The sequence below is a fragment of the Channa argus genome, chromosome 24, assembly GCF_033026475.1.
Source record: "Channa argus isolate prfri chromosome 24, Channa argus male v1.0, whole genome shotgun sequence".
Classification (NCBI taxonomy): Eukaryota; Metazoa; Chordata; class Actinopteri; order Anabantiformes; family Channidae; genus Channa; species Channa argus.
This window is the reverse complement of record NC_090220.1, coordinates 5501655-5514192: the sequence shown is the minus strand read 5'-3', so window position 1 is coordinate 5514192 and position 12538 is coordinate 5501655. Positions and strand designations below refer to the sequence as shown.

The 12538-nt window shown below is 39.7% G+C and overlaps 1 protein-coding gene across 2 annotated transcripts in view; it reads left to right on the top strand.

The window, feature by feature from the left end:
* Positions 1 to 12538, top strand: part of camkk1a (calcium/calmodulin-dependent protein kinase kinase 1, alpha a) — a 52073-nt gene that overhangs the window by 8327 nt on the left and 31208 nt on the right. For both annotated transcript variants that reach the window (XM_067493963.1, XM_067493962.1), the window contains exon 2: positions 10994 to 11447. In XM_067493963.1, coding sequence (XP_067350064.1) covers positions 11115 to 11447 — 333 coding nt within the window. In that variant the 5' untranslated portion in view covers positions 10994 to 11114. The remainder of the gene's footprint in view (positions 1 to 10993; positions 11448 to 12538) is intronic.

The following is a 12538-nucleotide window of genomic DNA, read 5'->3' as shown; positions in this document are numbered from 1 at the left end:
CTGTCCAAAACTCATCCACAAACCCTGACACCAACGTTTCCTCTGTGGCCACTTGTCATAGTGAATTCCTGTCGGTGTACTGCTGAAAAGCCAAAGTTCTGTCTCCTGTACCCTCTGTTACACACTTGAACATCATTTGGTTTTCTTCTCATAAGAGTTGACAACATGTAAAATATTAATTTAGGCTTGAACAATACATAGTTTAAAATAGTAAATATGTATCTCTTTATTTGAAGTTTTGTACAGATTCTTTTAAAATGGGTGTGTGTATAGTTCCATCACAGCTTGATAACATAAAATCACAAGTTAACGCACTAACGAGGTGCTTCTATAAATTATGTGTGCAGTGTTGTTGAGGGGATGATCTGGCAGATTGTCTCTCATGCCTCCAAAGACGGGTTTGAGATTTCTAAGAAGAAGGAGCTTAAGCCCCCACTAAGATCTCTGCTGACAGTACTCCTCTCTTCAGCTTCTCTCTGTGACATGTCTACTATTTCAGCTCAGGTCGTCTTGGCAATATAGAAATATCCATCTGTGTGGATGATGGAATTACATGAAAGAGAGGAGCTTGAATTGTTTTTGATGAAATCCTGGAGGAGGGAGAAGCAGAATCTGACCCTGGGCCAGCTGACAGCAGCGCTCTCCTTTTGAGAGAGCAGCCTATTTTAGGCAGTGAACCGTTCCTCAAATCCATTCTAGTTCTGGAGAATCGACCGACCTCAGCTCCTCTCTCCTGGCTCCTGCATCTATATTTTTCTTTGTAGCTTACACCAGGGTGGAGAATAAGAAACCCTTCAATGCTGCCGGTAACATTATTGATGAAGAGAGAAAAAGGCTTACAGCTCAGGGGAGTGAAAATCTTGTATAAGAGTAAAGCTGTAGGAAGACAAACACAACTGGTTCATTACATGAATATCAGTAAAACTCAAATACTTCTCAACTTCATAATGAAACATGTTAGAGCAAATTTTTAATGGAATGTGCTATAAAATATGCACATAAATTTAAGATCCTGTGTCTTTAGGGAGTAACATTATTAGGATGATTAATCCAAGGGCTGTGGGTCTCAACATTTGCTGTATCTGTGATACCAGCAGCTTGCTGCCTCTGTAGCCCAGTGCCTGTGACCTTTCCCCAAACGAAAATCACAACCTCCAATCTGATTTTGTTTAAATGGTTTTTTTTCTTTGTTTTTTTTTTTTAAACAATCAAACACACATTCAAAAACCTGTTCCAAAGAGATAAGAGCTCAGAAGAAGGTGCCATCTAGTTTTGATGTTTAAAAAATGTGGAACAGACAGATTAGCTTGGAAAATGTGCTGTTCTGGTTCTTTTGCAGTGGTTGTTGTCTGAAATACTGTCAAGGGACAGTTATTTTTATTATTTTCAAAATCTTTCTTGCTGATGACAATACGATTAATTTTTCATGCTATCAAACAAAGAGTTACGCTAAATACACAACAAATCAGCAACCCCGACCCGCAACACCTTCGGCTTAAAGAACGTATGCTGTTTTGCAGCAAATGTAAGAGTCATTTAGGAGACGCTTTTATCCAAAGTGGCTTACAGGTAGCAGACACTAGGGACAACTTTGGGGGTCAGTGTCTTGCCCCTGGAGGACCGTGAATAGAACCAATTACCCTATGGTTTGTGGACGGCTGCTCTACCAACTAAACCAGAGTCATCTCTCCCATTTGTTTTCAAGCGCTCTCTCATTTTTAAGTTCTCCCCTAAAACTGAAGTATTGGGTTAGTGGTTTAAATTTCTCCCTACACAATGGGACAGTGTCCAAGACCACTATATGTCATCAGAGCCAAATTGGTGGTTTTAATGGCTGAGGGGTGCCCGATAAATACATGGGGACGCTTCTGTAACGTTAACATTTTCGGTGCACACTTGCCAATGTAACTACCTACAATTACAATACAGTAATGTTACACTAGTAAATAACATTAATAACATCTATTCTTTCAGTCTGCCCATCTGCACTACTTTTAGTGGAGTGACACAATCACCAAGAGGGATACAATTGATTTGGAAATATGAATTTTAAAAAGCAGAACCATCTAGGACTCAGTCATTTCATTAGTTAACAATAGATATTAGTTCACAAACTGGCTTATTGACATTGGGTGAACTGTGATGACAACCTTACTCTACACATGAATGTGCAAAACCAAGGCTTAGGGGCAAAAGAAATAAGTGGAGTTGATCCCAAATGAGCTGCTGATTATTTCATAAAAAATAAAATAAAATAAATGGAAACAAAATTTAAAGAAGCAATGTGAAACGTGGGTCCCTGTGTAGCGGCTAGATTTCAGCCCCAGCCGCCTCAGGCCACCCCATAGCTCTGCCATGGAGGATGAAGCTCACAGAGAATAGTGATGATTGCATGTTACTAACATCAAGGCTCTAACCAGGTCAGAGAGGAAATGGCTACTTAAGTGAAATTACTGTTGACTGCAGAAAAACTGGCCATAACATGAGTGTACTTAGACTAATTGACTAATAGTGTTCATTAGAGCATTATCCACAGGCAGAGGCATTGAATCATCTTGTTGGTCGTGTGGCCATATTTTTAAGAGCATAAAACCACACATACATTATCCAGTGGGGCTGTGTAAGGATTCATCCTCAAGTCATTTACCCTATACTTTTGGCACTCAAGCGGCCCCTTAATCACACACTTCCACCTCCACGTTGGCACACTTCTCTGACTGTGGGATCCCTGGCCAGGTCCATGGTAATAATGTTGGAATTTTCTAATCCAAATAAATTTATTTTGCTTTTCATCTGACCAAAGAATGTACTGCCAGCATCTATCAGGCTTCTTTATTTTGTTCCTTGGCAAACATTGTGTTGTTTTTATTTGTTTTGTGATCAGTGATTTTCTACTTACTGAAGTCTGTAGAAGTTGCCTTCACACTGTCAGATCCTTCACTGAAACATCCATCTCTGCAAAAGATTCTATTAGTAAATAACAAATTTTGCACGGTGCCAGTTTTTTGTGCATAGTCACTGCTTCTTCTGTTATTGACTGCCATGGCCACTTCAATGTAAAAATAATATGCATTTACTTTTGACGCTTTTATCCAAACCGACGCGTGAGGTACAAGGCGAGCAAAAATCCAATGTTTCTGTTTCATGAGATGCAAGTGCCAGAAAAAGCAGAAAAGATTTTTTTTAATTTTTTTATTTTGTTCCTTTGCAAAAAAATGGCAGAGCTATAAGGGTGGCCTGAGGTGGCTGGGGCTGAAATTTTTGTGAGTTGTTACAAATGTGAATAATCCCATTTGCTGACGTTTTTTTTTTTGTATACTGCAGAATGTTGTTTTATTGCTCAGCCTGTAATGAGCCATAAAAGCTGGGCTTGTTTTCTGGCTGCAGCTCAAAATTTTGCTAGATGCGGCATTGGTTAGATGAGAGTAACCTGCAGGGAGCACCCGCCTCTGTGCATCAGGGCTCACCTGGCAGGCTGCCCACCACCTGACCACAGGTTTCTAACAGCGGTGAGAAAGGATAGAGATCACTGGGATGTTGTGCCTCTCTCAGGGATTTAGAGGGCACTGAATAACAAAGCCCATAGGAAAAAATGGATAGCTTCACATTTTCCACAGCAACATATTAATCCTTTGCTAGATCACATTATTACAGATTTCCAGCACTGTGATAGCTTTGTATGGAGCAGTTGAAGGATGCATTTTGTTTCTCTTCTATATTGACTCTCCCAACCTCTCTTGCTGTCCCCTTCTGGCCCAGTGCTACTGGTGCCAACTAATAATAGATGATCAACTAGTAATACGTTCAGCACACAAAATTCCCGAGTGGTATCGCAAGGACAGAGGGTGGAGCCAATATCAGGTTCCGCCCCACCTTAAAAAATAGTGAGTCCTCTAGTGTATATCACCAATCTGCAGACCAGTTACCTTCTGTGTTGTAGCTGGAGGCCCAGGGATCCAGGCCTGGAGGGCCCGTTGTTAGGTGACATATCTAAATATTCCAGGAAGGTCAACCATGCTGCAAGCAGTCTGCAAACTGCAGGCTCATTGTCAGTGTGAGTAGAGGATAAATAATTGGCTCATCCGACTTGCCAGTTTGTACACTTATATCCCGTGTAATCCCAGGCTTATTATTGCCTGAGGCAGCTGACCCTGGAGAGGGTGGCCCTGGATTTGGTTGGGATTGTCCCAGGGGGTATTTCTGTCCAGTCAAATTTATTGCTGCTCGTGAAACCTCTGTCTAGGTTAGGGAGCAAAGCTATCTGTTTTCTCCAGCACATCACATTGTCGGGCTACACAAGAAGGTGTTAGTTAAGTAGTTAAGGGTAAATTGTCTCGTACAGCTGTTTGCGAATCCTGTGAATTGAATTTAAATGTTCCAGGGATTAGTCTGTGACAAGTGAAAACACATGAACGTGTTTTCTTCTGGAAAGTACTGCAATCATGGAATTTGTTTTTGTGTTTTAAAAGCTAGATTTTGTGGTGATGGTTTGCTGGTGTTTTAAATGTCTTTGTGTTAGGTTGTTGATTTTCACCCTTTCAGATTCATGTTTTCATGCTTAGCCTAGAAAGTGAATGTTGATAGTAATTGCACCAAAGAGATGCAACTACTTCATGGTTCTTTTAAGAAGTTGAAGTATGTAATTTCTTAATGAATGGAACTATAATTGTGTGTAAACGTTCACACAGACTTCCCTTGAAAAGAAATTGACATTTTGGCAAAGTGAAAGTGAAACACTTTAGTTTACCGCACAAATCAAATGTTTTCATTTAAACATAAATGTTTTAACCGCAAAAGTATTTTTATTATATTTGTAGAATTATACTTATATTCCAGTGTACAGTAGTTTCAATATGTTGATCAGCCCCAGGGTGTGCGTCTCAGAGGTGGCAAGTAACTAAGTACATTTACTCAGGTACTGTACTTTACTACAGTTTTGAGTTACTTGTACTTTACTGAAGAATTTAAATTTTATTGTAGTTATTTTTTATTCCACTACGATTCCGATGGAAATATTGTAATTTTTACTCTTTAACCACAATCACAGACATTCTTGTTACAACAATTGTTTTCTAGTTTCTAACAAAAAGGCAGCAGTAAATTATGTCCTTTCACTTGCTTTTATGAAAGGGTATTTTAGATTTTTATGAATAAAAAAATGACAGAGGTAATGATATCGGCTGCAGAAAATTGTACCGTTGTTTGCATCCCCTTATTTTGAAATAGCATAAACTAAACAAGTTTTATGATTTACTTTGTATTTTTTATCTTTTTATGTATTGCAAAATTAGTTAGAACAAATGTTCGTTGATCAGAACTTAAAGTAAATTTTGTATTTATTAAGTGGGATGCAAACTTCTGTGTTACTTTATAGCATATTGCTATTGTGCTAGGTTTAGGGTCAGGTTTGCATCCTGCTACATGCAGTTTCGATGTATAAGGCATTGCATAACTTAACCGTAATATAATATTAACACACATTTAGATGGTATACACATTCTTCTATCATCAAGGACTGTATAAAAATGTATAGAAAAATAATGAAAATTAAATTAGTGCAAAAGTAAATAACTGTTGCTTGGTACATGGGCTAATTCAATAAAGCCTCAAAAGACTCTTGAGGAAGATGCTTTTACAGAGTGAATTGGGCTCTGGCTGTTGGTGTCTACTTTGCACAGCTGCTGGTGTGATGCAGTGACTACAACTGTCTCTGGTGAAGCATTTTGGAAACTAACGTGTAATTGTGCATCTGTTGGTGCCTCAAAGAATTCGTTATCCTTAACATTAAATATATTCACAAACATTAGTGGAACTGAGATCACAGTTAATAGCTGATTTCTATGCTCTCTCACTGTTATCAGAGGCCCTTAAGATCCTGCGCAGTCTGCTCCATATGAATGAAGCTCAACCAGTCGGAGATGCTGAGGCATAATCACTGCCAACTGTTTGTGAAACAGCAGCAGGAACATGGGGAAGAGCTGCCTTTAGTGTGCATGTGTATGGGGCGGATGAAAGGTCTTTGTTAAGACTTTATTGTGGTTATGCTTGTGCTATGATTACTTGTTCTGTGTGTGTGTGTGTGTGTGTGTGTGTGTGTGTGTGTGTGTGTGTGTGTGTGTGTGTGTGTGTGTGTGTGTGTGTGTGTGTGTGTGTGTGTGTGTGTGTGTGTGCACACCATGCAAATCTAATGTGTTCCCTAGGCTCACTCTATCATCCATCAGGTGAAAGGAGAGGACAACAGGAGAGAAGGTATGATCAACCCAAGGATAGTGGCCCCACGTATTTGATATTAAGCACCATTAGATTGTTGTACAGTATTGGTCTGAGCTGATGTGGCCTTTTATGAGTTGAGTATAGTGTGTGTATTCTTTGAAAACCCTTCAGGATTTTACAGTTGTGTTTTCTGTGTTGCCTTTTATTCAGAAGCTAAGCCTAAAATAATTTGATCAGTAGAGATTTGTATTACCACCTAACCTCATAAATGCTGTTCCCTCCTAGCCCGGACTCCGAATAATGGATGGGGAGCCCTGAATTCTTATTGTTTTGTAACAGGCTTGACATTAAAATATTGCATATGGAAAGATTAGTGACATATAAATACTCTGTTTAGGTTCAGCATAACATCTGCACTGGTGGTCTCATTTTAAAAAATTGTACTGATCAAACTATGACCCTTAAGGGCTCAAATACGTACTACAGTTTTAATGAATTTGACTACAGTGCTGGATAATTACACATACAGATTTTTGTTCTTTGATTTTTTTTTTTAATGCTGGAGAAATAACAGTTGAAACAAAGCAATGTATACTGCAGGTGAGTCTTTGCTAATGGTTCTTCTGGCCTGGATATCGGTTTTACATCGGGATAAACATATAGCATCCAGCAGACTCCCAGGCAGCCTCAGCGCTAGTAAAAATGTGAGGCACACGAGAGATCAAAGCTTGAACATTTAGCTTGTACTTTCAACTGTCATTTCTATTGATCAGCTTAAATTTACTGTAATACCGTAAGTGTGTAAGAATGTTTTATAGATCTGTGTGTAATAGTAGTGCACCATAAAGATCACAAGCCTTTCACAGAATCAGTCTCTCTCACTCCATCACTTACACACAGCATGACGTCTCACAGAAACAAGACAGGCACCCTACAAGTGCACCCAATATTTAGCCAAAATACCTGAACAGACACAGATTTATTTTTACTATGCTGTTAAACACAATTGCAAACTTGGTCAATGGAAAATGATGTAAATGATTATTCAGTTATTACGTCCAGCTGTGATGTTGTATCTAACTAATGCACTGTACTTTGGTTCTTTTCACAGAGAAAGCAAGTAAGTAATGGTCTACTCTTGTGAGAAGATTAATAGATTCTATAAAATGTGGACCCTAGTGTCTAGAGAAGGTTATCCAGATTATTCAGGTTTAGACCCTCCCATACTGCTGAAATAATTTTGTGTCACCACACAATATAAAGAAGATGTTAGTGTGAATGTCGCCTGTGGATTCCTTCAGGTATCGCACCATGTCAGATCTCTGCTAAGGTTAATTCTTACCAGGGAGTCATTGTAGGCCACAGTATCTTGTCCATCAAGATCAGGATCTTACAACGCAGAACATAGAGAACCTGACATCCTGCATTTTACAAATGCCCCATAAAAATTCACCTTTGCTTTGCATTACTCCTATCCCATTGTAACCAGTGAACAATCACAAAAGTTGATTGCTTTTGATCCTTTGGAATAAGGCAATAGGCTACACATCACTTTAAATATTCAATTTCACAGTTTATGACTAGAGAAGAAATTGTCTGCCTCCCATTAAAGAGAAGAAACACCAAACGTATCCTTTCAACATACCACCATGTCGTCTCCTCTCAAAGTCTCCCTCAATACTTCAGTTACATGGATAAAGACTGTATTTTCTAGAAAACATACAATAAATCACTGCAAGGTCAAATCACAAACCTTTCTGCCCTCAAACTGTTGATTCTGTGCATGCACTTTGCCAAGGTAGGTAAAGAAACATCTAAATTAACATTGACATACTCAAGACAAATGAACATCCACCTGATGAATGATTTTCTTTGGGTGCATTAGTCAGGTTTGTTTTAGAGTCTCTCTGTTTTTCTTTTGCGCCAATCAAGGATCACATTTTGATTTGGGCCTTGGATGTCTCTATTTGTGGTCTGCACACAACAAAACATCAGGAGAGACAAACGGAAGCAGGTTAAAGATGAACATAGTTTATTAATGGAAGCAAATGGATTCATTTGCTGCATCTACAGGCAGCTCTCTTGCTCTCACTGCAATTTGCTCTACTGAAGCTTCTTTCCATCTAAACTTGTTAAAAGATGGCAGCTATAAAGCACTTCAGATGATGTTCTCTAGGTTGTCACTGGTTTCACTCGTGTCCTTTGTTTATTTACCTATTTAATAAGATGATGTTGCACAATATATGAGCTCTGACTTTTTGAAATTTGTCACTGCACCTTTAACTTTTCTCTTAATTTATTCCACTGACAACATCATGCTGAGCAGTTGCAAATAAGTTGTATTTCATCTTTGTGTATCTAAATGTTTATCTATTTTTTTTTTTTAAATTCCATCTATGAAGCCTCTAAATCTCAATATCACATACAACAAGACAATGACCAAACGAATGTATACTGAACTATACTGCTTGGTCACAGCATAAAAGTAATACAAAGTTTTTACTTTGTATTGGGTAAATGGTTAGGGCAAAACACACACACACACACACACACACACACACACACACACACACACACACATACAGGCATACTAATATCACACCAGTTTTCTTTAGGCCCTGACAAAAACATAATAAGCTCCAAACACACACAAAAATTCTCACATCCTGGATCCTTAGTAACACCTGCTCAGTAGAGAATATGCTCAATAAAGAAAATGCTGTGTCACAAATAAAACAGAGAAAATATGTATGAGTAAACACTGAGAGGGGAAGGGGGGAGGGGGTGCACCAAATGAGAATAGTCTTTAAAATTGAAAGTGTGGTTACAGGATTTTTTTAAACTGGTCTAGAAAACCAGACCACTAGTGCTTCTGTCAGGGTATTGGTCACACAGGGAGCAGCCTAAATAGTGCTGCAGTACAGGGAAACCTCGTTTCAAGCGGCAGATAATCACTAGTTGTGATAAGAATTAACAAAATACGACAGTTAGTTTTTGTTTGTGCTCAATAGAGTCAGGAGTCTAACAATGCATTTCCCCTTGCTGCTGACAGTTAAAAGCTTTTTCCTGCACTCTGGATTTACATAGTTTGAATAACAGTCATCAGAAATATGCAAATGAAAGTGGGCAAATGATGAGTGTCATGATGGGCAATTGGTTTCCCTGCCTCCTCTTATAATATACAAGGCTCAGTAGACATTCATGATAAAATTGCACTTTATACAACTGCACTGCCTGGTGCATAAGTCAAAAAGTTTTATAGCTTCCAGGGTTGCATCTGTGTTGTGTGGCCCATGGCACACGTGCATGTGTTCGTCTCCTTGTATGTTCCCCCTTACATTTAGCTGGCCTTCGCTGTAAAGTTAAAATTTCACTCGGTAAGGTGGCACTATTTAAGCTGTGGTTATGCCTGATGCTTTGATCCATGTGCATGTGAACAGTGCCATTTTTCCATTTTTGTCTTTTTGTCATTTTTGTCATTTTGTGAAAACTGAAAATTGCTTCCAGCTTGTCCATTTCAAGCTTCCTGCTGCATGCACCAAAACTGACCAGCCAAAAGTACATCATTGAACACATGGACAACGATGTTACACAATGTTAACTAAGCTTTAGTACAGCGCCATGAAAGGTTTGGAAGAGGTAAATACTGTAATAATGTGGCATTTCACTCAATCCACTATTTAAAATATGATCAAATATTTCAGTCTGGACTTACCATTACCCTCAGTGTGATTAAATATTTACCATGCGGCTACAGTAGCTTGGCTGAATATGTGATACACTACAGTTGGTTTTGAGCAATTGTGCAAATGCCTGATTGAGTGTGACCCACCTGGACAAAGTGGAACAGGGTTATTTTTGAAAATGAAGCTCTACCTTCCTGACACATTTCAGAAATAGTGTAACATGGCCTATTTACTGAACACCTTCTGTCCGTCCACAGAAGTGACTTTGACTTGGATTTGGCTCCGTTGCTTCTGATCAGCTTGTGTCTTTTCATCCCACATGCACCGACCCAAGTGAGTCCTTTTTAGGATGAAAACAACCACCACACGTCTTTCTATTGTCTTTAAATAGATGGATACTTTTTGAGGATTTGGAATTCAAGTGCCCCTTTTTCTTAGACAGCTCTGCTTGGTTTAATTTGCGTTCAGTATCTGTGCTCTGCCACCTGCAGAACAAAAACTGAGGCAGGTGCATGAAAGAGCTTTGATATGTGATAAACTCCTGACTTTTTCTGTGCAGACGAAAGAGCAAAAGCACAGTACAAAAAAAAAGCTAATTGAGTGTATATACTACACACACACATATAGTATGTGTGCATTTCGTGGTGTTAGTTCACTCACAAGCATTTGATGGGGAGACAGGGAGCAGAGGTACAAGTCATAATTAATTTTGCAGTATTTCGGTCGGGTTTTATCAGTGGATGTCTACAGTAGGTTGGCCCATCTGACCACCCACAGAAAGAGGTGACATTTTCTCTTCTTCCTTTTTGCTTGCATAGGTCTCACTACTGTTCCTGCTGCCAGATATGACCAGAAAAAAATGTATAAGTTTTAACTGGATTTTGTTTAAGATGATGGTATGATGAATGCTATGCCTGGCTTTCATCCGTATTTAAATGCATACAGGTTGGAAGTGAAGAAGCCTTGCCAGAGAAGTTAAAAACTTCCAAGATGCAAAGAAATAACCCTTTAGAGAATACGATGACAGAGAATCTAGAATTTCTCTTGATCCAAATGTTGATATAGAGCTCACACCCCCTTCCTGTGTCTTTCAGCTTTGGTGAGAACCTGGACATTGTGACCCCAGGCTGGACCAGCTCACTTTGATGCTGGTGGGCATTCCCCAGTACTCTCCCTGCCACCTGCTCCTGGGCCGCTGCCACCTCCCTACCAGTCATGGCTACGAGCACTGACCCTTGCTGTGAGAGGCTGGATGAGGACGCTGACAAACAGACCAGCAGTCTCACCGAAGCCATGGCTGCCATAACGACAAAAGAGTCAGACAGTTCAGCTGCAAATGGCATGAGGAGTGGTGGGGTGCAACAGGATGGTGCTCAGGCCAAGAGGACTCGTCCATTGGCGCCTCGCCTGACTGGAAGGAAGCTGTCACTGCAAGAAAGAGGTACTTACCTGTCATCATGTCCTGGAGGAGGCTACACGCACATCTCCCCTCGCGTGACTGGCAGGCCTACAGTGGAGTCTAAACGTGTGTCAATATCAGACACTCAGGTAGGGAAACCTTTATTTTCAAATTTTAGTTTTCCTTTTCAAATCAGTTGTTATGTTTAGACCCAAGCAGCATGTAGCTCAATATAGACTCAGCAGCCAGTTTGGTAGGTACACTTTGCTAATACCTAGTCGGACCCCTTACTGCCTTCACATCTTAATTCTTGGCATAGATTCAACAAGGTGTTGGAAACAATTCTTTGAGGTTTTGGTCCATAACAAGACAGCATCACACAGTTGCTACAGATTTGTCAGCTGCACATCCATAATGTAAATCTCCCATTTCAACACATCCCAAACGTGCTCAGTTGGATAGAGTACAATGAACTGTACTCATTGTGATTTTTAAGAAACCAGTTTGAGATGGTTTCAACTTTGTGACATGATGCATTATCCTGCTGGAAATAGCCATCACATGTACATCGTGGTCATAAAGGTATGGATGAGGTTAGTAACAATGCTCAGGTACACTGTGTCATTTAGACTATGATCAACTAAGGAGCACAAAAATTAGCCAAGCAAATAATATTGCACCATTACACCAGCACCACCAGCCTGAACCATTGATCGAAAGCAGGATGGATCCATGTTTTCATGTTGTTAACACCAAGTTCTGACCCGAAGGTTGCATCTCAATGTTACAGCAGAAGCTGAGGTTCATCAAACAAGACAATGTTGGCACAATCTTCTGTTGTCCAATTTAACTGAGCCCTTGTTAATTCTTGCCTCGGTTTCTATTTCTCAGCTGACAGGAATGGCACTTGGTGTGGGCTTCTGATGCAGTAGCCCATTTGCTTTAAGCTTCGAAATGTTCTGCTCTCAGAAATGCTCTTCTGCATACCTCGGTTGTAATGATCTGTTATTTGAGCTACTCTTGCTTTTCTATCAGCCTAAACTAGACAGGCCATTCTCCTCTGACCTTTGGCATCAATAAGGCATTTTCACCCAGAGAACTGCTGCTCACAGAATATTTGTTCTTTTTCAGACCATACTCTGTAAACCCTAGAGATGGTTGTGTGTGAAAATGTTATTAGATCAGGAGTTTCTGAAATCCTCAGACGAACACTGATTCCATATTTGAAGTCACTTAAATC